The sequence below is a fragment of the Musca autumnalis genome, unplaced genomic scaffold, assembly GCF_047663935.1.
Source record: "Musca autumnalis isolate F117 unplaced genomic scaffold, ASM4766393v1 scaffold_4, whole genome shotgun sequence".
NCBI classification, from domain to species: domain Eukaryota; kingdom Metazoa; phylum Arthropoda; class Insecta; order Diptera; family Muscidae; genus Musca; species Musca autumnalis.
The window spans coordinates 222,523,873-222,550,105 of record NW_027411977.1 but is presented as its reverse complement, the minus strand read 5'-3'; the positions used below and the strand labels follow the sequence as shown (position 1 = coordinate 222,550,105).

The 26,233-nt window shown below is 35.5% G+C and overlaps 1 protein-coding gene across 13 annotated transcripts in view; it reads left to right on the top strand.

Moving 5' to 3' along the window:
* LOC141404179 (NADH-cytochrome b5 reductase 3-like) overlaps positions 1 to 19,797 on the top strand; it is a 36,315-nt gene extending 16,518 nt beyond the window's left edge. For 7 of the 13 annotated variants that reach the window (XM_073987526.1, XM_073987523.1, XM_073987529.1 and 4 more), the window contains 3 exons: positions 11,438 to 12,094; positions 12,164 to 12,263; positions 19,268 to 19,797. In XM_073987526.1, the coding sequence (XP_073843627.1) occupies positions 11,438 to 12,094; positions 12,164 to 12,263; positions 19,268 to 19,440 (930 nt within the window). In that variant the 3' untranslated portion in view covers positions 19,441 to 19,797. Of the gene's footprint in view, positions 1 to 5,308; positions 5,650 to 11,437; positions 12,095 to 12,163; positions 12,264 to 18,625; positions 19,052 to 19,267 lie in introns of those variants that run through there. The other 6 variants (XR_012412968.1, XR_012412966.1, XR_012412967.1 and 3 more) reach the window with 3 other exon arrangements.
* The last annotated feature ends 6,436 nt before the right edge of the window (positions 19,798 to 26,233 follow it).

Genomic DNA, 26,233 nt, shown 5'->3' with positions numbered 1-26,233 from the left:
TTGGGTTATTTGTTTGTAGATGAAGAACGTGGCTATGCATGAGCACCAGCTCTGTGTATGCCGGATTCACACCCAGTCCGTTGATGTGAGCCCAGCGTGAGATTTTGGCAAGTGCTCTTTGCATTAAATCGGATAATGTGGACAAAAATTTCCCGCTTATCAGGATAACCACATCATCGGCGTAAGCAACTACCTTAGTTCCTAGTTTGTCGAATTCCCCGAGTATCCCATTTATCACCAGTAGCCAGAGCAAGGGAGATAAGACTCCCCCTAAGGGGTGCTTCTGTTGACAGATCTCCTAATGGAACTCTCCCCAATATTAGAATTGATAAGCTATCAATGCAGTCTATTAGGATAGAGGGGACACCCAGTGATTCTAGAGAAGAGTGGATGGATTCGAGGTTCACGTTGTGAAAGGCCCCCTCTATATCCAGAAAGGCAGCCAAGGTGAAATTCGATTCATCCAGATTCTTCTCTATATAACCCACGACACTATGTAGCGCTGTTTCAGTTGATTTCCCTTGAGCTGCTTATAAGGTCTTGGCTGAAGAAAGTTCTAATTTCTAAGTCCAACAACCTTCCCAAAGTCTTTAAGAGAAAGGAGGAAAGACTAATCGGCCTGTAGTCTTTCGGTAGCGAGTGACTTGGTTTCCCAGCTTTGGGAATATAGGTCATTGTTACCTCTTTCCACAGCGTCGGTATGTGCGATAGTAGCAGACAAGCCCTAAATATCTTCTGAAGAATGGTTGTCAAAACAGTCTGTGCGTTCTGAACCATCGCTGGAATGATACCATCAGGTCCAGGAGACTTATATGGCTGAAAAGTACTTATCGCCCTTGAGATTTTGTGATAGCTTATTAATCTGTTGACAAGAGCCAACTCCCCCGGAGTGCGGATCCTGTTTTTGCCCACACCAAGTGTGCTCGAGCGGGCATCCTCACTTCCAGGGAAATGTGTTCCTGTCAACAGATCTAAAGTCTCTAGAGCGGAGTTAGTCCAGCTACCGTCATCCCTTTTGATGCTCCCAAAGGGTTTTGGGTCCTTCGAGATCACCTTACGGAACCTCGCTGCTGCATTTACCCCCTCTATAGATTCACTAAAACTTATCAACGAGTATATCTTAGCTTTCCTGATTTCACTTTTATACCGGTTGAAACTCTCCCTATAGAGATTCCAATCGGTATCAGATTTGGTGTTGTTAGCTTTATTATAGGCTTTCCTGCTGTTTTTCCTAAGCTTTGCTAGCTCTTTGTTCCAAGAAACTGGTTGAGTTCTCCTACCAGGATAAGATAATGGGCAAGACTTCTCATAGCAACCCCCGAGGACACGCGTAAGATCTACAACTTGACCATCTATTTCCTCCGCTATGCGTGGTGCAGAGAACTCGCACAGCCTCGAGGATACAAGGGAGTTGTAGTTTTCACAATTTGCCATCTTTGGATTCCTATGAGGCAGTAGCCGTTTACTTCCATAGTGAACTTGAAAGTGTATCGCTCTGTGATCTGAAAATGAACACTCCTCCGATACTCTCCAGTCCATTATGGCTGTATCTTCCATATTTGTAAGGGTAAGGTCAATGACCTCCTCCCTTACCCTATTATGAAAGGTGGCAGTGTTACCCCTATTACATACTCGTAGATTATTAACTAAAATAAAATCGAATATGGACTCAAATCTCGCATTGGTGTCACTGCTTCCCCAGTGGAAGTGGTAAGCATTTGCATCACAGCCCATCACTAACCTGCAATTGTCCGTCGTCTCCTCCACTAGTTTGCGCACCAATCCGCTTGGTGGGTCGGGTGACTCATACGGCATGTAGACCGAGGCTAGCACTAAAGTCCTACCGGTAACTTCGTCTAGCCTCACTGCAGTCGTGTCGCCATCACTGTAATTGTAGAGTTGGATAAGTTTTAGACTTTTCCTAGCTACAATACCTTGTCTCCATTATTCGTGTAGACTATTGCAGAGTCTGTGAGGGAGAGAAGGAGTTCGGCAACCGCGGCCTTACAGTGGTGCAGCTTGATCTGCAATACCCGAAGGCCATGTTACCGAACTACTTTACTGCGACCTCGAGATCCGGAACCGAAGTCCACCAGAGCCGAAGAACAGCACTCCCCCACAGTCTCTGATATAGTCCGCACTCTCACTATCAATGGTGAATCGCATCACCATGCCGTCCCTCTCCTTGAAATGGTTGAGAAGCATCCAACCCACAACGGAGAGACCTCTGTTCTGCTTCTTCAGCATCTTAACCACTTCCCCTGCATCAGAGTCAGGAGGAGGCACCCAGGAGGATCGTAGCTCCTGGCTACCTCATCAGCAGGGACAGCGGCCAGCCTGCAGCCGCTCCAGAGTTCACCAGCACCCTCTATTAACTAGATAAGGAAGTCTCTCGACTCCTCATCCTGACAATAGAGGATTTTGATGCCCCTTTGGACAACCGCCCTGCCGAAGCCAGTCTTACTGGCGTCTACCTCATCGGAGGTGATGGCCCTCCTCAGGAGGCGTTCCACTGCAAGCCAGTGCGTATCGCTGATCCTCCCATCCAGATCAGCCTTATCGATGATCGCCACTCGGAGGTTCTTCGGAGCGATCATCCCTTCTGAGCTCGCTGACTTCGGTGTCCTGTCTTCAGAAGGCTTTGGGGGTATCAGACTTGGGTCAGCTTTGTTGGCCTTCCCTAGTTGAGCCTTTTCTGTCTTCTTATGACCGGCCCCCTGTGAGTCGGAGTCCATGTGGCTGCTCGGTCGACGATCCACCACCCTCTTGGCAACAGGATGCGGATCTTCAGAAGACCTGACCCTCTTAACGCATTCCTGCGCAGATGTCTTTGAATGTCCGCCCTGTTTCGAGGTCGATAACCCATCTCCTGGCACCGCCCCATGGCTTCTCACAGGGTCAGCACTGCTCTTAATATCAGAAGAGTGAGGTCTAGCAGGTGCCGATGGCTTTACAGTGGTCTGTTGCCCAGTCCTCTGCACAGTCGTCGGCTGTCTTGCTTGTGGCTGCAACTTTTCCTGCGCCAACTTCGAAACGGGAGGGATCACACCAGGGTTTCCCTTACGTTCCATCGTCTTCGGGGCCAATGGAGCCGGGATGCCCGATCCTACCGCATTCATCAAGGATGTCCGCAAAGGACTCGAGCAGTTCGTCACCATTGGATTTGTTAGTTTCCCTGTAGAGGTTGCCTTTGTCACAGCCACTGGGCTGGAAACTGCAGCCTTTACAGGGGTCGGAATTTGATCGATTGGAAGAAAGATCTTCTCAATGTGAGGGTATTTCCTCTCTATATATTCCAATTATTTTCTATTTTTTTCTTGCAACATAACCATCAAATCTCTGGATTTTGGAACCTTGTGGACACTTCATCCAAGACGTTGTTTCCGAGATTAATATTGAAGACCCCATTTGCCTCTGTTCTTGATTTTCATAGTTCCAAGTCGAAATTTCTTTCACTATTTGCGATGCACCTTAGCTTTTTATTTATTTTTTACGCATTTGTTATGATTGGAATGTAGCGGCGAATCATTTTTCACTGATAATCTTAGAGATTAATGTCGGTAATGATCAAAATTAATGGAACATATTGTTGAAGAAATTAATGTAGGAAAATTGGAGAAAGTAACCGTGAAAACATGTCGCAAGATGGTGGAACTGGTGCCGAAACGGTTGTAGAATGTGATAATATCCAACGGTTGCTATAAAAATCTTTAGCATGTAACAAAAATGTAATTTTCTCAAAAATATTGTTACGGAATTAGGTTTAACTAATCTCCGTGTAGACGTTGTTTTATTCCCCAGTACGATTTGTACCAAATAAAACAGGGTTAGTTTTAGATTACGTTTCTACAATGCTTTATTTACTTTATTACACTTATTCGGAATCGACTTTAATTACTTAGCACACAGCTTGTCTCTAATTAGCACGCAGCACTTCTTTAACCGATCTGTTCAGTTCAACGTTTAAAATACAACTCATTCAATGTTGCCGTTCCTACCGCTATTTATATCCAAAATCTCCTTGGTCTAGAATTATCCACAAAATCTGGCAACATCTCGAATCTGTGCAGCGAACACACAGACGCACATTCGCACTAAGCGAACAACCATACTCACATACATACAAGTAGACAAGCGCAGTAATGACGTAATTACAACAACAAACAAATACACGAAATACAAGATGTAGAAACTAAACGATAATTACATGATTATGGCAAGACAAATAAAAGGTAAAGTGACAACTAGAATAATGAAGAGAGTTCTACATGGTAGTTGTTGTTGCTTAAATAAAGTAACTGCGTAATAAAAACTTTACGTTACAATTCAAATTTTTAAATTAACGGAAATTAAACTAAATTAACTCAAACCTATCAGTTACATTCGTAACAATATGTTAAGGCAAAATACTTTTTTGAGGTAAAATAGTTTGTGTTGTTATAGATTTTTGTCAATATTTAGAAGACCATTAAGTCTTTTGCAGCGGTTCTTGCAGATATTGGATATTAAACTATCAAAAAAAAAAACTTTTTGACCACGAATAAACGAATTTATTTAAATTTTTTTCAATTTTCTAAAGAGGCAAAATACTTAATTGACTCGCTGTAAGTTATAAATCTGTTTGAAAAATCCAAACTATAACAAAATAGGCCTTATAATAATGGGGGTTAGTATTACGATGTGTAAAATTTAGACCAAATCGATGACTACCGTAAGAGTTATCGTAAGCACCATTTTAGAGAACTTTTGGGTGGTGGGAAGTACCCACAGAAGTGGACCCATATGGTCCATCTTCGAACATAATCTAAGTTTGGACAAAATTTTAAGAAGTGTGAAGTTTAGACCAATTTGGTTTATCCGTTCGAGGCTTCAGACAATTTGAAGTCGATTTAGCCCTGTCCGTCCCACTCTCTATCAGCTGAAATATATTTCGTCCAAATATACGTGGGGTCTAAAGCCATTACTTCGGTGATGAGTTTATATCCTCGTATGTTTATGTTTAACTAATAAATTGTACGATTGTCATTCATTCAGATAGTTGGTTATAGCCTGCAATTACATATTTCCTATTGACTTTAAAAATGTTTGAATTTATCAAGTGATTCCACGAAAAATATTTGCAAATTCCCAGCACTGCTTTTGGACTCTCTTAACAATAAACACATGCCCACTAAAATTAAAGCTCTTACTTTCCCCAATTTAAGAGTGTGTGAGCATTGGCATTTTTATCATCACAAATATTGCGCGGGCTTTTTGTTGTTATTTTTTTAATGGCATATAATCGTATCTCATAAGGTCTCTGGTCTCTGATTACAATGGGGTTCGTTCTTTTTGTTGTTTACTTGGGGAATATGGGCGGCATGCTTAACACAATCTCTAGCAAAACAAAAAAAAAAAAAAAACGTTTGCGAACTCTCAAAAACTCGGACGAAAAAAAGCCGCACAGTCAGCAACGGTAGTAGAAAAACGAACACCTAATCAGTATTTGGTTGTCAGACGAGGGAAACTGATATAAAATTTTAATTTATTTAAAATAAATATATATTAACTACAAATAGTAGTTCTAATAAAGTTAATACGGGTAGTTAGTTAAGTGTGCATTTATAAGAAACGTCATAAAATATGGCACCCAAACTGGATGACAACGATGTAAGTTTTGGTGACAAGTGGTTATTTACATAATTTTCATGGTTAACACCCCTACGAGAAAAAGAATGTGTTTCGATGTAAAAAGTGATTTATTTACAAAACGCGTGTTATTTGACATTTGAAAGTGCTTCCCTGAATTATGCGTTCAAAATCTGTTTATTAATATATTTTGTTTTTTATTAAAACTTTTAACTTTCATTAGCCTCTTTCTTTCTTGCCGCTTTTAATCATTCGAGATCAATCATTAGAGGTCAGGGTCTTTTTAGTTTAATAATTGTTTTGTTTTTGTTTGATTTGCGCTGTCACGTAGACGTCGCAAAAAATTGTTGTTAGTCCCATAATTGGATTTCAAATGAGTTATTACCTCTCCTCCACATCCAAGCAAATTTCAAAACGCAAATATAGTTACCTATGCATGCATGGCAGGTATTCCATAACTTATGTGAAACAATGACATTAAAAATCATCTGTGGAAGATTATTTTGTTTATTTTTTTGTATAATCAGGCTGGCTACGTTGCTGTTGGTTGACACTGTGGCTCGTATCTGCAGTTAATCAAAAGTTACTAGAAATATGGTGAACAAAATTAAATGTGATAATACTACGTGGAGCTGATAAAAGTCCACTTACCCATTAAGTCTAGTCAGTGACCAGCAAAAAAAAGTATGACCAATCACATTCTGACTAATGGTGGATGATGGAAGAAAGGATAAAAGGGAAATACGACCATCACATAGAAATTGGCAAAAAAAAAAAAAAAAAAAAAAAAAAAAAAAAAATAATAATTATAATAAAATCAGGGCATATCTTTCCTTTACCGACAGTATTCGGAGAAATGTGAACTAGTTACCAAGATAGTGCTTTTTATGCAGATTCCAACGCTGTATAACTTTTGCTGGGGAAATGTATACTTCCCGAGATATGGGCCTCTGAAGTTCCGAAAAATCCCTTGTTAAAGGTCGGCTACTTAGAGAAAAAATTAATTTAAAAGAAAGTTTTGTTCCCGTTCCCGAGATTGCCTCCTGTCCATAGGAGAAAGTCTCAAATTCCCGACCGAATGTCGGCTATTAAAAGAAACTTACGATTTTTAAAAAAATTTGCAATCTGTCGGTAAAGGAAATTTGCTCCAAAATCAGAAACCCTATGTAAAGAAATATCTAAAATGTGACCTCTTAATTGCGCCCAATTATAAAACACATATTTGGAGCCAGTTTGGTAGCCGAGTATGAACGAAATGCAAGGGAAAATTTCCTCACACATATCAAAAAAATTGTATCACAAACATCCCACACGGGACAAGGGAGACTTCTCTCATATCAATGAGTGCACCCCGATTCATATTATCTCAATGATATGAGACCTACTATTTATCGCCGAGTCCGAACGGCGTGTCTTAAGACACCACTTTGTAGAGAAGTTTTACATGGCTGAAATACTCAGGAAATGTCGCCAACATTACTGAGGGGTATTTTGCCACCGTTGAAAATGTTGATGTTGACTGGCCGGGGAATCGAACCCACGACCTTCAGCGTGCAAGGCGGGTGAGCATACCATTGCACCACGGTGGCATATCAGAATAACAATTGTAAAATTTGCCAAAGAAAGAAGAAATTAATACCGGGATTCTTTGCAATTTCAATATGATCAGAAAAGTGGCCTTACTTCGACTGGACTAAAGCGCAAAAGTGATGAGCTCTGCGTAGGAGGTACCTGAAAGAACTGATTCTATTTTAGGAGTGATTTCTTTTGATAGTTATCGTGTCAAACAGTTATTTTACTTTACTCACCCTAAGATTTTTAGAGCTTTTGGTGGATCTTTATCGGAATCAAAAAGGCTACTTTTTTTGGGATCGCAAAATAATAATAGTTCTGGTATCACCGTAGGACTTTTTAGAGTTATTGGGTCATTATGTCAGGAAGCATGTACTTGCCCACGAAAACATTATGTCGCTGTAAATAGGACCACTTTCAGAGAGGGTGCTTCTATAGACCCTTTTTTCAGAAAGGGCGCTTCTATAGACCCTTACTTTCAGAAAGGGTGCTTCTATAGACCCTTACTTTCAAAAAGGGTGCTTCTATAGACCCTTACTTTCAGAAAGGGTGCTTCTATAGACCCTTACTTTCAGAAAGGGTGCTTCTATAGACCCTTACTTTCAGAAAGGGTGCTTCTATAGACCCTTACTTTCAGAAAGGGTGCTTCTATAGACCCTTACTTTCAGAAAGGGTGCTTCTATAGACCCTTACCTTCAGAAAGGGTGCTTCTATAGACCCTTCAGGGTCTATAAACCCTTACTTTCAGAAAGGGTGCTTTTATAGACCCTTACTTTCAGAAAGGGTGCTTTTATAGACCCTTACTTTCAGAAAGGGTGCTTTTATAGACCCTTACTTTCAGAAAGGGTGCTTTTATAGACCCTTACTTTCAGAAAGGCTGCTTCTATACCCCCTTACTTTCAGAAAGGCTGCTTCTACAGATTCTTATTTTCAGAAAGGCTGCTTCTATACCCCCTTACTTTCAGAAAGGCTGCTTCTATAGATTCTTATTTTCAGAAAGGGTGCTTCTGTAGACCATAGCTTTCAGAAAGGGTGGTTCTATAGACCCTTACTTTCAGAAAGGGTGCTTCTATAGACCCTTTCTTTAAGAAAGGGTGCTTCTATAGACCTTTTCTTTAAGAAAGGGTGCTTCTATAGACCCTTTCCTTAAGAAAAGGTGCTTCTATAGACCCTTTCCTTCAGAAAGTGTGCTTCTATAGACCCTAACTTTCAGAAAGTGTGCTTCTATAGACCCTAACTTTCAGAAAGGGTGCTTCTGTAGACCTTTACTTTCAGAAACGGTGCTTTTATAGACCCTTACTTTCAGAAAGGGTGCTTCTATAGACCCTTACTTTCAGAAAGGGTGCTTCTATAGACCCTAACATTTAGAAAAGGTGCTTTTATAGAGCCTTACTTTCATAAAGGGTGTTTCTATAGACCCTTACTTTCAGAAAGGGTGCTTCTATAGACCCTTTCTTTCAAAAAGGGTGCTTCTATAGACCCTTACTTTCAGAAGGGGTGCTTCTATAGACCCTTACTTTCAGAAAGGGTGCTTCTATAGACCCTTTCTTTCAAAAAGGGTGCTTCTATAGACCCTTACTTTCAGAAGGGGTGCTTCTATAGACCCTTACTTTCAGAAAGGGTGCTTCTATAGACCCTTTCTTTCAAAAAGGGTGCTTCTATAGACCCTTACTTTCAGAAGGGGTGCTTCTATAGACCCTTACTTTCAGAATGGGTGCTTCTATAGACCCTTACTTTCAGAAAGGGTGCTTCTATAGACCCTTACATTCAGAAAGGGCGCTTCTATAGACCCTTACTTTCAGAAAGTGTGCTTTTATAGACCCTTACTTTCAGAAAGGGTGCTTCTATAGACCCTTACTTTCAGAAAGGGTGCTTTTATAGACCCTTACTTTCAGAAAGGGTGCTTTATAGACCCTTACTTTCAGAAAGTGTGCTTCTATAGACCCTTACTTTCACAAAGGGTGCTTCTATAGACCCTTACTTTCACAAAGGGTGCTTCTATAGACCCTTACTTTCACAAAGGGTGCTTCTATAGATCCTTTCTGAAAGAAAGGTTGCTTTCATAGACCCTTTCTGAAGGAAAGGTTGCTTTCATAGACCCTTTCTGAAGGAAAGGTTGCTTTAATAGACCCTTTCTGAAAAAAAGGTTGCTTTAATAGACCCTTTCTGAAAAAAAGGTTGCTTTAATAGACTCTTTCTGAAAGAAACGTTGCTTGAAAGACCCTTATTAAAAGAAATGGTGCTTTCATAGACCCTTTCTGAAAGAAAGGTTGCTTTCATAGACCCTTTCTGAAAGAAAGGTTTCTTTCATAGACCCTTTCAGAAAGAAAGGTTGCTTTCATAGACCCTTTCTGAAAGAAAGGTTGCTTTCATAGACCCTTTCTGAAAGAAAGGTTGCTTCTGTAGTTCCTTTCTGCAAGAAAGGATGCTTCTATAGTCGCTATCTAAAAAACGGTGCTTTCATAGCCCCTTTCTTAAAGAAATTGTGCTTCTACAGTCCCTTTCTGAAAGAAAGGTTGCTTCTGTCGTCCCTTTCTGAAAGAAAGGGTGCTTCTATAGACCCTTACTTTCAGAAGGGGTGCTTCCGTGGACGCTTTCTTTCAGAAAGGGTGCTTCTATAGGCGCTTTCTTTCAGAAAGGGTGCTTCTATAGACGCTTTCTTTCAGAAAGGGTGCTTCTATGGACGCTTTCTTTAAGACAGGGTGCTTCTATAAATCCTTTCTGAAAGAAAGGTTGCTTTCATATACCCTTTCTGAAGGAAAAGTCGACTTAAAAGCCCTTTCTGAAAAAAGGTTGCTTTGATAAACCGATTCTGAAAGATTGATAGACCCTTTCTGAAAGAAATGGTGCTTCTACAGTCCTTTTCTAAAAGAAAGGTTGCTTTCATAGACCCTTTCTGAAAGAAATGATGCTTCTACAGTCCCTTTCTCAAAGAAAGGGTGCTTCTATAGTCCCTTTCTGAAAGAAAGGTTGCTTTCATATACCCATTCTGAAATAAACTTTGCTTCTGTAGTTCTTTTCTGCAAGAAAGGATGCTTCTATAGTCCCTTTCTGAAAAAGGGTGCTTTCATAGTGCTTCTACAGTCCCTTTCTGAGAGAAAGGTTGCTTCTATAGTCCCTTTCTGAAAGAAAGGGTGCTACTATAGACCCTTACTTGTAGAAAAGGTGCTTCTATAGTCTCGTTTTAAAAGAAAAGCTGTTTCTACAGTCCTTTTCTGAAAGAAAGGGTGCTTCTATAGAGTTAAGCACGACTGTTAATTGTTGTTTTTGTAAAACGCTGTTTATTATTAGCCCTCTGTTTAACTTTTTCTCTTGACATTTACTGACAACTTGTTGTTATCTGCTGCATGTAATTAGTAAAACGTAATAAGACTTATTAATATCAACTTGTTATGTAGATTCCAATCTTTCCAATATATATTACGAGCTACACGCGTAAAAAAGTTATGACGAAACCATAAACTAGCTTTTTTATGTTTGTTAAATTGCCTCTCGTCTCCCTCACATACAAAGATCTTTGTTTGGACCTTTGAACTTTAATCTCTCGCAGCTAATCTTTAACACATTTTTACGGTTTGTATATCTCTATCCAGTCATATAGACTAATCGCACCACCAATAATATGTAGCTTTTATTTTATAGTTTACTTTTTTCGTTTGGTGATCAACAAAAAATGAAAATCGTTTAAAAGTGTTGAAAGCTACATCCTATCGTTTTCATTTCTTTTTGCACTTGTATTTTTGCAAAATTTTTCAACATGACGATAATGATATTTTTATGTAAACACTTATGAACAATTTTGTTGTTGTTTTCATTTTTTTGTTCGTTTTTGCTTTTGGAGAAGCGTTCATAAATATCAATTCTGATGAGATTTGTAGAGGAGCTATTTGATTGTATTAGAGGTGTCTCCCTAGGGTAATGCATTTCACATAGTCATGTCACAATGAGTATTTTTTTTTCAGTTAATAATTTATAAATGTATTTGGAGATAATATATTGAAAATCGCCATGATTATTATTAATTATTTTTGAGGAAATAAAATGTTTGCTTTGTTGTCTAAAATAAGTTCTGATGGTAACGCACAACAAAACCCCTGATTATTCAATTTACCTAAGTATTTATTATTATTTCCAAAATTCATAGTTGTATTATTAACAAACGTTATGCTTTTTGTTTATCTCTCGCCCAATACTCATATTTATTTACATATCTCAAAATTCGTTTATACTTTTGCAGATAATCCCCATAGCTGTTGGCATTGTTGCTGTGGTAGCTGGTGCTGTTATCGTCCACTATCTTATCAATAAGAAATCCACAAAGAAAGCCCGCCCAGAACCAAATAGAACTGCTCGCCTGCGTACCTTGATCGATGCCAATGACAAATATCAACTGCCTCTCATCGAAAGGGAAGAGTTGAGTCATGACACAAGACGTTTCCGTTTTGGGTTACCATCACATCAACACATTTTAGGTTTACCTGTGGGTCAACATATCCATTTAATTGCCACCATAGATAGTGAATTAGTGATACGTCCCTATACCCCCATCTCTTCGGATGATGATGTTGGCTATGTTGATCTTGTCGTTAAAGTTTATTTCAAAGATGTCCATCCCAAATTCCCAGCTGGTGGTAAAATGTCCCAGTACTTGGATCAAATGAAAATTGGTGATAAAATCGCTTTCCGTGGTCCCTCTGGACGTTTGCAATACTTGGGTAATGGTCAATTTTCAATTAAGAAATTGCGCAAAGATCCTCCCAAAACCGTGACGGCTAAACGTGTTAACATGATTGCTGGCGGTACTGGTATTACACCCATGTTGCAGTTGATCCGTGATGTTTTGAAACACAATGAAAAGGATAAAACTGAATTGGCTTTGTTGTTTGCCAATCAGGTAAGTGGGATTTGTGGTATTTTGTTTTTGAAGAGAAATTAATATTGTTTTTGGATTTGTTTTTTATAGAGCGAAAAGGACATTTTACTGCGCAATGAATTAGACGAATTGGCCAAGAAACATCCTGAACAATTCAAAGTATGGTACACCGTTGACAAGGCCACTGAAGGTAAGTTTTATAAAAGTTTAGGTTGCTTGATTTTGATTTTAAATTATCTTAACCCATTCTGTTGATTTTCAAAGATAAGTTTTTAATTTAGTTAAATCATGTCTTTCGTGTTGAAGTTGATTTCATGGATATTTTATAAAAAGTCAAAGCAATTACTACAATTGCAATATTTCTAGACACATAAGGCAGTGTTGCCCATAATTTTGTGAGGGAGTATTTCTTTTGCTAACGCAAAAGTCACTTTTCGGAGGTACTTTAGGAGGTCTTCTATAAATAGAAGCCCCCGTAAGGAGGTCTTCTATTAATAGAAGTCTCTTTTCAGAGGTATTTTATAAATAGAAACCCTTTCAAGGGGGAATTTTTTTCAATAAAAGCCCCTTTAGATCTTCTATGAATAGAAGCCGCCCTTTAAGGAGTTCTTCTATTAATAGAAGTCTCTTTTCAGAGGTATTTATTTTATAAATAGATGAACGGCAGATGAACATAAACAGAACACATTTTTCCTTTGTTAGCTACGCCTATGGTCGAGCATAACTGCTTTAAGGATCAATGGTCTGAGGCTGAAATTAGTTTTTAATTCAAGTCAATTTTGTGTACATTTCAAGGTGCTTATTTTAAAAATGTAGTTAAGTGATGGGGCACTTCAACTGATATCGTCGTCTGGTACGACGTTAACATATTATGCAACATATTATCTATTACCTCAAGGTGCATTTACCTTATCTTCGCAATTTGACAAAGCCAAAAAAGGCAATTACAGTCAAACTTCTCTATTCTTCTATAAAGAATAAATATCTATTGTGAATTGTCTTATTGACCTATAATATGAATAGAAGTCACTTTAAGGAGGTATTCTATTAATAGAAGTCTCTTTTTAGAGGTATTTTATAAATAGAAACCCCCTTTAGGACGTCTTCTATCAATAGAAACCCTTTCAAGGAGGACTTTCATCAATAAAAGCCCCTTTAGGAGGCATTTTAGGAGATCTTCTATGAATAGAAGCCCCATTAAGGAGGCCTTCTATTAATAGAAGTCTCTTTTCAGAGGTATTTTATAAATAGAAACCCCGTTTAGGACGTCTTCTATCAATAGAAACCCTTTCAAGGAGGACTTTCATCAATAAAAGCCCCTTTAGGAGGCATTTTAGAACGTCTTCTATGAATAGAAGCCCCTTTAAGGAGGCCTTCTATTAATAGAAGTCTCTTTTATTTTATTTTATAAATAAAAACCCTGTTTAGGACGTCTTCTATCAATAGAAACCCTTTCAAGGAGGACTTTCATCATTAAAACCCCCTTAGGAGGCATTTTAGGACGTCTTCTATGAATAGAAGCCCCTTTAAGGAGGCCTTCTATTAATAGAAGTCTCTTTTTAGAGGTATTTTATAAATAGAAGCCCCGTTTAGGACGTTTTCTATCAATAGAAACCCTTTCAAGGAGGACTTTCATCAATATAAGCTCTTTATGAGGCATTTTAGGAGGTCTTCTATGAATAGAAGCCCCTTTAAGGAGGCCTTCTATTAATAGAAGTCTCTTTTCAGAGGTATTTTATGAATAGAAACCCCATTTAGGACGTCTTCTATCAATAGAAACCCTTTCAAGGAGGACTTTCATCGATAAAAGCCCCTTTAGGAGTCATTTTAGGAGGTCTTCTATGAATACAAACCCCTTTAAGGAGGCCTTCAATTAATAGAAGTCTCTTTTCAGAGGCATTTTATAAATAGAAACCCCGTTTAGGACGTCTTCTATCAATAGAAACCCTTTCAAGGAGGACTTTCATCAATAGAAGCCCCTTTAGGAGGCATTTTAGGAGGTCTTCTATGAATAGAAACCCCTTTAAGGAGGCCTTCTATTAATAGAAGTCTCTTTTCAGAAGTAGTTTATAAATAGAAACCCCGTTTAGGACGTCTTCTATCAATAGACACCCTTTCAAGGAGGACTTTCATCAATAAAAGCCCCTTTAGGAGGCATTTTATGAGATCTTCTATGAACAGAAGCCCCTTTAAGGAGGTCTTCTATTAATTGAAGTCTCTTTTCAAAGGTATTTTATAGATAGAAACCCCATTTAGGACGACTTCTATCAATAGAAACCCTTTCAAGGAGGACTTTCATCAATAGAAGCCCCTTTAGGAGGCATTTTAGGAGGTCTTCTATGAATAGAAACCCCTTTAAGGAGGCCTTCTATTAATAGAAGTCTCTTTTCAGAAGTAGTTTATAAATAGAAACCCCGTTTAGGACGTCTTCTATCAATAGAAACCCTTTCAAGGAGGACTTTCAACAATAAAAGCCCCTTTAGGAGACATTTTATGAGGTCTTCTATGAACAGAAGCCCCTTTAAGGAGGTTTTCTATTAATAGAAGTCTCTTTTCAAAGGTATTGTATAGATAGAAACCCCATTTAGGACGACTTCTATCAATAGAAACCATTTCAAAGAGATCTTTCATCAATAAAAGCTCCTTTAGCAGGTCTTCTATGAATAGAAGCCCCCTTTAAGGAGGTCTTCTAACAATACAAGACCATTTTATGGGAGCCTTCTAATACAGAGACCCCCTTTAGGGGGACCTTCTACGTATATAGACCTTTTAAGTGGAACATCTGTTTATGAAACACCCTTTAGGAGGTCTTCAGTCCACAGTAGACCATTATAGAAGGTCTTTAGAAGGATAAATTCTATCAGATGACTTTGCTGAGATTTTGGGGAGCATTCTTCTCGATAAGGTTGTTGAGTACCCTGCAGCGTCTACCTAAAATGCCGCTGATAGTGTCAAGTTTTGAAATGTCGACTCTGACAACAACTACAGTTCGTTGTTGTATCTTGCGGGAGCTTCAGCTGCTGGCGACTATAATTGAAGATTTGTGTGTTGATACTGGTCAAGAAGAGGGAGGTTCATACACTTGTGGAAACGAAGGCTGAGGTTGTTGAGGCATCCACACCAACATCAGTGGAAGGATTGTTTTTGTGTTTTTTTGAGGACTACTGTGGTATACGGGTATGTTATGAGACACACTTCACCTCTCACTTCACGCCTCAAGCATTTTGTTCAACCCATTTACTCCTATCTTTTCCGAATTTCTTGGGACTAAGATTCATTAGGGTATTTAGCAAGAAGAGTATACCCAAGCATATCCATAAAATACTCGAAAAATTAGCGTACATTGGGTGAACAAAATGTTTGAGGCGTGAAGTGAGAGGTGATGTGTGTCTCAGAACATGCCAGATACCCTTCTTGCCACTGCAAGCCTTTTACTCGCTAGGGCGTTCAGTTTTTAACAAGGCTAAGTTTGAACCCTATGCTACCATATCGATCATCTCGCAAGTCTGAAAAGACTCTCTTCAGCTCACCTGTAAAGACTCACTTTCCCTAGTCCATTAAAACACCTTTCAGCTCGTCTAAATAGACTTCCCCAAGCTCGTCTATAAAAAAATCTCTTTGGCTCTTGGAGTAGTTTATATTCCTCTAGCCCACTCCTTTCTTGAGTAGTTTTAATTCATTCATTTTAAATTCAAAAAAAGTTTCTGTAAGGAGGTGTACAATTTAAAAATTCTTTTTACTCTTAATTATTCACAGAGTTTTGTTTGCTATGGAGTAGTTTAGCATCCCGTCCTTCGTCGTCAATAAAGACTCCCTTTCGATCGTCAATAAAGACTCCCTTTCGCTCGTCTATAAAGACTCCCTTCAGCTCATCTATAAAGACTCCCTTTCGCTCTTCTATAAAGACTCCCTTTCGCTCTTCTATAAAGACTCCCTTCAGCTCGTCTATAAAGACTCCCTTCAGCTCGTCTATAAAGACTCCCTTCAGATCGTTTATAAAGACTCCCTTCAGCTCGTCTATAAAGACTCCCTTCAGCTCGTCTATAAAGACTCCCTTCAGCTCGTCTATAAAGACTCCCTTTAGCTCGTCTATAAAGATTCCCTTTCGCTCTTCTATAAAGACTCCCTTTTGCTCGTCTATAAAGACTCCCTTTAGCTCGTCTATAAAGACTCCCTTCAGCTCTTCCATAAAGACTCCCTTCAGCTCGTCTATAAAGACTCCTCCCTTCAGCTCGTCTATAAAGACTCCTCCCTTCAGCTCGTCTATAAAGACTCCTCCCTTCAGCTCGTCTATAAAGACTCCCTTCAGCTCGTCTATAAAGACTCCCTTCAGCTCGCCTATAAAGACTCCCTTCAGCTCGTCTATAAAGACTCCCTTCAGCTCGTCTATAAAGACTCCCTTCAGCTCGTCTATAAAGACTCACTTCAGCTCGTCTATAAAGACTCACTTCAGCTCGTCTATAAAGACTCCCTTCAGCTCGTCTATAAAGACTCCACCCTTCAGCTCGTCTATAAAGACTCCCTTCAGCTCGTCTATAAAGACTCCCTTCAGCTCGTCTATAAAGACTCCCTTTCGCTCGTCTATAAAGACTCCCTTTCGCTCGTCTATAAAGACTCCCTTTCGCTCGTCTATAAAGACTCCCTTTCGCTCGTCTATAAAGACTCCCTTTCGCTCGTCTATAAAGACTCCCTTTCGCTTGCCTATAAAGACTCCCTTCAGCTCGTCTATAAAGACTCCCTTCAGCTCGTCTATAAAGACTCCCTTCAGCTCGTCTATAAAGACTCACTTCAGCTCGTCTATAAAGACTCACTTCAGCTCGTCTATAAAGACTCCCTTCAGCTCGCCTATAAAGACTCCCTTTCGTTCGTCTATAAAGACTCCCTTCAACTCTTCTATAAAGACTCTCTCCCTTTCGCCCGACAATAAGGACTCCCTTTTGCTCGTCTATAAAGACTCCCTTTCGCTTGTCTATAAAGACTCCCTTCAACTCTTCTATAAAGACTCTCTCCCTTTCGCCCGACAATAAAGACTCCCTTTCGCTCGTCTATAAAGACTCCCTTTCGCTTGTCTATAAAGACTCCCTTCAGCTCGTCTATAAAGACTCCCTTCAGCTCGTCTATAAAGACTCCCTTCAGCCAATCTATAAAGATTCCCTTTTGCTCGTCTATAAAGACTGCCTTTCGCTCGTCTATAAAGACTCCCTTTCGCTTGTCTATAAAGACTCCCTTCAGCTCGTCTATAAAGACTCCCTTCAGCTCGTCTATAAAGACTCCCTTCAGCTCGTCTATAAAGACTCACTTCAGCTCGTCTATAAAGACTCCCTTCAGCTCGTTTATAAAGACTTCTTTCAGCACGTCTATAAAGACTCCCTTTTGCTCGTCTATAAAGACTCCCTTTTGCTCGTCTATAAAGACTCCCTTTTGCTCGTCTATAAAGACTCCCTTTTGCTCGTCTATAAAGACTCCCTTTTGCTCGTCTATAAAGACTCCCTTCAGCTCTTCCATAAAGACTCCCTTCAGCTCGTCTATAAAGACTCCCTTCAGCTCTTCTATAAAGACTCCCTTCAGCTCGTCTATAAAGACTCCCTTCAGCTCGCCTATAAAGACTCCCTCCTGCTCGTCTATAAAGACTCCCTTCAGCTCGCCTATAAAGACTCCTTTCAGCTCGTCTATAAAGACTCCCTTCAGCTCGTCTATAAAGACTCACTTCAGCTCGTCTATAAAGACTCACTTCAGCTCGTCTATAAAGACTCCCTTCAGCTCGTCTATAAAGACTCCCTTCAGCTCGTCTATAAAGACTCCCTTCAGCTCGTCTATAAAGACTCCCTTCAGCTCGTCTATAAAGACTCCCTTTCGCTCGTCTATAAAGACTCCCTTTCGCTCGTCTATAAAGACTCCCTTTCGCTCGTCTATAAAGACTCCCTTTCGCTCGTCTATAAAGACTCCCTTTCGCTCGTCTATAAAGACTCCCTTTCGCTCGTCTATAAAGACTGCCTTTCGCTCGTCTATAAAGACTCCCTTTCGTTCGTCTATAAAGACTCCCTTCAGCTCTTCTATAAAGACTCTCTCCCTTTCGCCCGACAATAAGGACTCCCTTTTGCTCGTTTATAAAGACTCCCTTTCTCTCGTCTATAAAGACTTCCTTCAGCTCTTCTATAAGGACTCTCTTTGGCTCGCCTATAGGGATCCCTTTCGCTCGTCTATAAAGACTCCCTTTTGCTCGACTATAAGGACTCCCTTTCGCTCGTCTATAAAGAATCCCTTGGGTTCGTCTATAAAGACTTCCTTTCACTTGTCTATGGATACCCATTTCGCTTGTCTGTTAAGTCTACTTTTTCTCCGTTTTCCTTCCCTTTTTCGGTTTTTTTTTATAATTTTTAGTTGTTTTCTTTCGTTTTTTTGTTTTCTTTTAATTTGATTTTTTAAGAGATCATCTCTTTCTCAATAAAAAAGAGACAATAAAAAATATCCTTCAAATTTCTATTCCATTTCTTAAATAACTTTTTGAAAATGCTGCCCAACTAATGCGGACGCCACGACCTAAACGTATAGGCTGGTCCTATAACATTGGCTATGTAAATGATGATATGATGAAGGAGCATCTATTCCCACCAAGTCCAGACACATTATGTTTACTTTGTGGACCACCACCTATGGTTAATTATACATGTATACCAGGACTGGAGCGGCTGGGTCATCATAGTGATAATCGTTTTAGTTACTAAAGGGGAAGAACGCACCTCAAGTGGCAACAACTAGTCTAGTATAATAGGCGGCATCATGCAAACAAACACCTATAGAATAATAAAATGTCTGAATGAGAAGAAGAAGAAATAGGAAATGCTAAATGAAACTACGTAGATTGTGCAAAATTTTAGAAAAAAATGTGTAGCAAATAATTTTTGATTATTTTTTTTTATGATATTTTGTTGAGTTTTTTCTATACAAGCTGCATATATAAACAAGGAATTTAAAAAGGTATTTATCCGAGTATAGAGAACGAAGATTGTCAACAAAATTAACACTTAAATATTTTTATTTGGTTTCTGGCAAATTAAATACGCTCCAACTTCTCTACAACATAGCGCTTAGAGACCGACTGTATTTGCTTTGAAACCGATTAAAAATAAAACAATTTATTATTTACAAAATGTCGATTTTTAATTAACAAAATCTCTTCTTTCTTTCTTTTAGGCTGGCCCTACGGCGTTGGTTTTGTCAACGAGAATATGGTTAAGGTCCATCTCTTCCCTGCCGATGACTCCACCATTACCTTGATGTGTGGCCCACCACCCATGATTAATTTCGCTTGTAATCCAGCCCTTGATGCCTTGGGCTATCATCCCGATAATCGTTTTGCTTACTAAATTGCTGTGGCCTCCATTATCCAGTGTGTTACTTATATACAAAAAATATGTCTGCCGTTTTTGCGTCAAAATTTAGAGTTATGCTATTTTTGGGTAGGCAGAACAAATTGTCTGTCTCTGCTCCTTTAGCACTCAGACAATAACAAACTTTGGAAGTAAAAATGTTTTTGAAAAAAAAAAATTAAAACTGAATTGCATTTGTCTTAAGTCGCCTGTATTGTTTTAAAAATTTTTGAATTGAAAATTTAATTTTCTCCTTTTTTGTAAGAAGCCAAATACAAAATTTAGTTATTAATGCTGCTCGTGTGTGGTTTGTTTTGAGAACAAACAATAAAAACAAAAATTTAAAGAAAAAAATGAAACAAATGTTGATTATTTTATTAGAGAGGGTGGTAGAGGTATTTGGAAGCAAAATAATTCATAAAATGAATATAAAACAGAGTAGTGAAATGGAATCTCTATAGACAAGCTGAAGAACCTATTTATAGAAGAGCTGAAGGGACTCTTTATGAACGAGCTGAAGGGAGTATTTATAGTCGTGCTGGAGGGAGTCGGAGGGAATCTTTATGTACGAACTGAAGTGAGTCTATAGATGAACTGAAGGGAGAAACGAAAGTTTATTAAAACAATGGATTTTTTTTAATCCACGTTTTTTGGAAAAATTTAGAAAAAATATATTTTTAAAAACACCACCTTTTTGAGTAAAAGTACAAAAAATATTTCTTAAAAATACCTCCTTTTAGAGGAAAATTTAAAAAAAAAATTACAAAAAAAATGGAAATGGAAAAACTGAAAATCCACGTTTTTGGATAAAAATAAGGGGTCGATTATGGATAGCAACCCAACTCCAGTTGCGTTGCCCACAGCAAATTTAGTAATAGAATTTTCTATTTCCGCATTAAAATCTATACTTTTTTATCATTAAATTAATAGCTGAAGATTCAAAACACTGATATTGATTGAATTTGACAAAAATTTTCGTCTTTTTGCTCATTTTAATTGCATGATTTTCTCTTCTACAGTTGTTGCTATCCATAATCGACCCCTAATATTGTTTTTATAAAAAGCACGTTTTGTGGAAAAATTAAAAAAAAATATTTTAAAAAAATTCACGTTGTGTGAAAAAATTAAAAAATCCACGTTTTTTGGAAAAAATTAAAATATTTTTAAAAAATCCAAAATTAAAAAATACTCATATATATAATATTGTAATAAATTAAAAAAATAATTTTTAAAAAATTTACGTTTTGTAGAAAAATTTACGTTTTTTGTAAATATTTTTCAGAAAAATTTAAAAAAAAATATTTTTTTTAAATCTACATTTTTGGAATAATTAAATAATATATTAAAAAAATAAAATCTTTTTTAAAAAAAAAAAAATCAACTTTGGCAGAAAAATTAAAAAATATTTTTTAAAAAATACACGTTTTTGTGGAAATATTAAGAAATATATATTTTTTTTTTTAAATTAAAAATTTTATTTTAAAAAAGCCTCGTTTTGTGGAATTTAATAAAAAAAAACATTTTTTAGAGAATACTAAAAATATATAATATATAAAATATATTATATATAATAATATATAACATTGAAAAAAAAAATTAAAAAAATAATTTTTAAAAAAATGTACGTTTTGTTGAAAATTTAAATTTTTTAAAAAATCCGCGTTTTCTGGAAATATTTTGCAGAAAAATTTAAAAAAAAATATATATTTTTTTAAATATTTGTTTTTGGCATAATTAAATAATCTATTAAAAAATAAAATCTTTATAAAAAAAATCACGTTTGGCAGAAAAATGGAAAAAAAAATATTTTTTAAAAAATCCACGTTTTTGTGGAAAAATTAAGAAATATTTTTTTTTAAATTTACGTTTTGTGTGAAAATTAAAAAAATATTTTTTAAAACATCTACGTTTTGTGGAAAAACTAAAAAATACTTTCCAAAAAATTGACGTTTCGAGAAAAAGAATTAAAAAATTTATTTTAAAAAATCCACGTTTTGAGAAAAAAATATTTTTTAAATGTACGTTTTGTGGAAAAATTTTTTTTAAAAAACCATTTTTAGAGTATATTAAAAATATATAATATATATAGAATATTAAAAATATATAATATATAAAATATATAATAATTTATAATACATAGTAAAAAAATTAAAAAAAAAAATTATAAAAAATTGACGTTTTGTGGAAAAATTTAATTTTGTTTTTTAAAAATCCACGTTTTTTGGAAATATTTTGCAGGAAAAATTTTAAAGAATATTTCTATATCCGCGTTTTTGGAATAATTAAATAATATATTAAAAAATAAAATCTTTATTTAAAAAAAATCACGTTTGGCAGAAAAATTAAAAAATATTTTTTAAAAAATCCACATTTTTGTGGAAAAATTAAGAAATATTTTTGTTTTAAATTTGCGTTTGTGTGAAAATTAAAAAATTATTTTTAAAAAATCTACGTTTTGTGGAAAAACTAAAACAAACATTTAAAAAAATTACGTTTCGAGAAAAAGAATTAAAAATTCGATTTTAAAAAATCCACGTTTTGAGAAAAAATATTTTTTAAATCCACGTTTGGTTTAATTTAAAAAAAAAAAAAACACATTTTTTAGAGAAAAATTAAAATATATATTACATAAAATGCGTAACAATATTATATAATATATAATATTGTAAAAAATTAAAAAATCATTTTTAAAAAATTGACGATTTGTGGAAAAATTTAACATTTTTAAAAATCCACGTTTTTTTTGGAAAAATTTTGCAGAAATATTTAAAAAAAATATTTTTTTAATTCCACGTTTTTGTAATAATTAAATAATATATTTAAAAAAATAAAATATTTATTAAAAAAATCAAGTTTGGCAAAAAATTAAAAAAATATTTTTTAAATTTACGTTTTGTGTGAAAATTAAAAAAATATTTTTTTAAAAAATCTACGATTTGTGGAAAAACAAAAAAATAATTTTTAAAAAATTGACGGTTCGAGAAAAAAAATTAAAAATTTTATTTTAAAAAATCCACGTTTTGAGAATAAAAAAATATATATTTTTTTAATCCACGTTTTGTGGAAAATTAAAAAAAAAACATTTTTTAGAGAATATTAAAAATATATAATATATAAAATATATGATATATAATAATATATAATATTGTAAAAAAAATAAAAAATAATTTTTGTGTTGTGGAAAAATTTAAATTTTTTAAAAATCCATGTTTTTTAGAAATGTTTTGCAGAAAAATTAAAAAAAATATATATATTTTGAAATCCACGTTTTTGGAATAATTAAGCATTTATTTAAAAAAATATATAGTACATTTTCGAATTTGATGGGAAAACCAACCCATTACCAAATGCAAGATTTGATATAGATCCGTTACTCCTTTCCTTTCATGCGCTATTTAGAGGCGATTTTTGTAAATTTCGCTCCAATATCTGAGGAAGTATGGACTTTACCAAGAAAAACAACACACCGCAATATTATTTATATAATATTTATTTATATGTTGTAAAAAATAAAATAAAAATTAAAATTTGACGTTTTGTGGAAAAATTTAAAATTTAAAAAAAATCCACGTTTTTTGGAAATATTTTGCAGAAAAATTTAAAAAATATTTTCCACGTTTTTGGAAAAATTAAATAATATATTTTAAAAAATGTGAAAACTTTATTTAATAATAATCATGTTTGGCAGAAAAATTAAAAAAAATATGTATATTTTTTTAAATCTACGTTTTGTGGAAAAATAAAAATACAATTTAAAGAATTGACGTTTTGTGAAAAAAATTAAAAATTTTATTTTAAAAATTCCACGTTTTGAGAAAAAAATATTTGTTTTAAATCCGTTTTGTGGAAAAATAGAAAAAACGTTTTCAGAGAAAATTAAAATAATTCAAGTCGGTTACTCCTTTCCTTTCATGTGCTATTTGGAGGCGATTTTTGTAAATTTCGTTCCAATATCTGAGGAAGTATGGACTTTACCAAGAAAAACTACGCACCGCTAAAACAGGCACTAACGTGGTCAAACTCCGGTAACAAATTCAAAACTTCCCGAAACCAGCCCTTAAACTATAGCTAATAGAACGATGCGATAATTGATTTGTTCTGAGTTTGCCCTATTTATAAATATAAAAAACAAAAATCATAATAAACTCAGAGACACGCTCGTTTCGCTGAAAGCATTACAAAGTGTTTTGCATGAATAGAAACAGAAATATACTTGTTGTGGCATTATCTGGAAATTGACCAAATTCGAAAAAAAAAAACAGAAACAAACAATTTGTAGTATTAGAAGTGTGCTGGGGGTTCGATATCAACTTTTGTCATTGGGAACACCTTTGTTTTTTTGCATTCTCCTAATCATAAGGAAAATGTACGTTATTTTTGGATTAATCCTTTCTAAAATCCATCCTTTCGAACATCTTACCTCAGATAATTATTTTCACCAACATTTAATCAATCAAACAAAAGGATTCTTTTTTCAGAGTGCATTCAAAGTTTCTTTATTGGTTATATGCATGTATTATATTATTTGTATGAATTGGTTTTATGTAAATATTAAATAACTACTTGTTCATATTTCTTAGCTCTTTTTCCGCTTTTGGGTTTCATTTATAAGTTTACAAATTTCTCTAACATACTAAAAAAGGAAACTTATAGATCTTAACAAATATATTTTAAGAAGTTCTAACCTCAAAATATTTCATTTTTCTTAAATTTGTTTTTATTTTATTATCATTTATTTCTATATGTTTACTTAAATCGATATTTAAAATTTGTTGTCTTTTGTTTTGCATTAAATAAATTATCATTATGGCATTAAAAATACATGTATTTTAAAACTACAATTTGAGTAGAACGAAAGTTCTATGGGTCTTACTTTTTTCTTATTGCTTCGAAAGCTAAATGGGTAGAAGAAAAGTGGAGACCCTCCTTTAAAGACGTAGTGTGTGTGCGTGTTTTTTTGTTTGTTTAAAGAAAAAGTACAATAAAATAATAAGCGTCTTGTTTACAAGCTTTTATGTTTCGTTGTTTCAATGTATATAAACGAAATTCCCTTGTAACTTTTGTTTATTTTTAAATATTTGAAATTACATAATTTGAAAAAAAAACATAAGTTTTTACCTCCGGAAGAAGTTTTTAAATATAATTGAAATATAGTATAGTCAAAAGACTTATACAGCCGAAATCGCTTATAGTGAAGATCAAGAAGGGACAGACAAAATTTGTTCGCCATAACCGATATTTGCTTTTATTCGCTATAAATTCCGAGCTAACTTTCGGGACTTTTAAATTACGTTGTAATAACCGATGTTGTTATTAGCGATTTCGAGACTATAGTTTGTGCTAAAAACAAAGACAAACATGTTCATCAATGAAAGTCAATTCATCACTTGTTTCAAAAATTGGAACGAATATTCGGGTATGTTCTGAGACACACTTCACCTCTCACTTCACGCCTCAAGCATTTTTTCACCCATTTTCTATCAATTTTTGCGAATTTATTGGGGCAAAGATTCATTAGGGTATTTAAAAAGAAGAGTACCTCCTAGCCCATCCATAAAATACTCGAAAAATAAGTGTAAATGGGGTGAACAAAATGCTTGTATCGCGAAGTGAGAGGTGAAGTGTTTCACAGAACATACTCGATAATTTGTTCAGGACAATCATGTAGAAGATTGTCAAGATTTTTAAATTGTTGTTGAACTTTACTCTAAACAGGTAGATTACTACCAATGCGAACTTATTCTGATAATCCACCAACAAAAACCAAACTTATCCACCAACATTTCATTTCCTAAAAACCCACAAGACCTACATATTGATAGAATCGAGAATCAATGAAATCCAACATTAACTTAGCTCCATTGACTGAAGATCGACATGAAGTAACACCGAGAAAGCATTTTTCAACATACCTGATTTTTACGACAGTACGATACGAAAACCTATTTCCATAAAATTTATAAAAATCACATTATTTTTGAAAATTTTCGGGACCCATATCTGTAGTTGTTGTTGTAGCAGCTTAGAAACCTACGTAGAGCATAGATCTGATGCTGGGTTGGCAGCCGCTGGCCGAAACACTACGGTTTCGTGCAAATCCGCGAAAGAACCCGCTGCCGTGAGATTGCATATCTGTAGTGGGATTCTCTAACGCATTTTTTTGGACTTAGCGATAACTTTATTTTGGTTTCTAACATACCGACAAATTTCATTGATTACCCATTACGATGTGATGGGGGAGGGACCACATTGACTACATCCGGTAAAGATTTTCCGAAATCAGTAGTGCGATTCTCTAACTCATTTTTTGAGTTACCGACAAATGTCGGTAAAATTAAAATGCTTATAATTTCGGAAATTAACAATTTTTTTCGGCAAGTTAACGACGAATAAAAAGTAGTCGTAAGGTTCTACCGATAGCAAGAGTGGTGTCAACTTTTATTTGAACTTTTCATACATAATTTGCGTTTTAATTTTACCGATTTTTGTCGGTAACTCAAAAAAATGAGTTAGAGAATCGCACTACAGAAATGGACATGCCTATATCGACAACGATCAATATTCACTTGGGTGAGATATCTCACTTTCACTATCTCGTCCTATTACCAGTGATGCCAAAAGTAAGAACAAAAACTTTGAATATTTGAATTTAAAATATAAAATAATAATTCGTAAATTTTATTTAATATTTTTCTATTTCGAAAATGGATTGGTTCACTCATAATAAGGCGAGATTGTGAAACGGATTTAGAAGGTGCAAACTTTTAGCCCTTCCATAGATATAAATAAT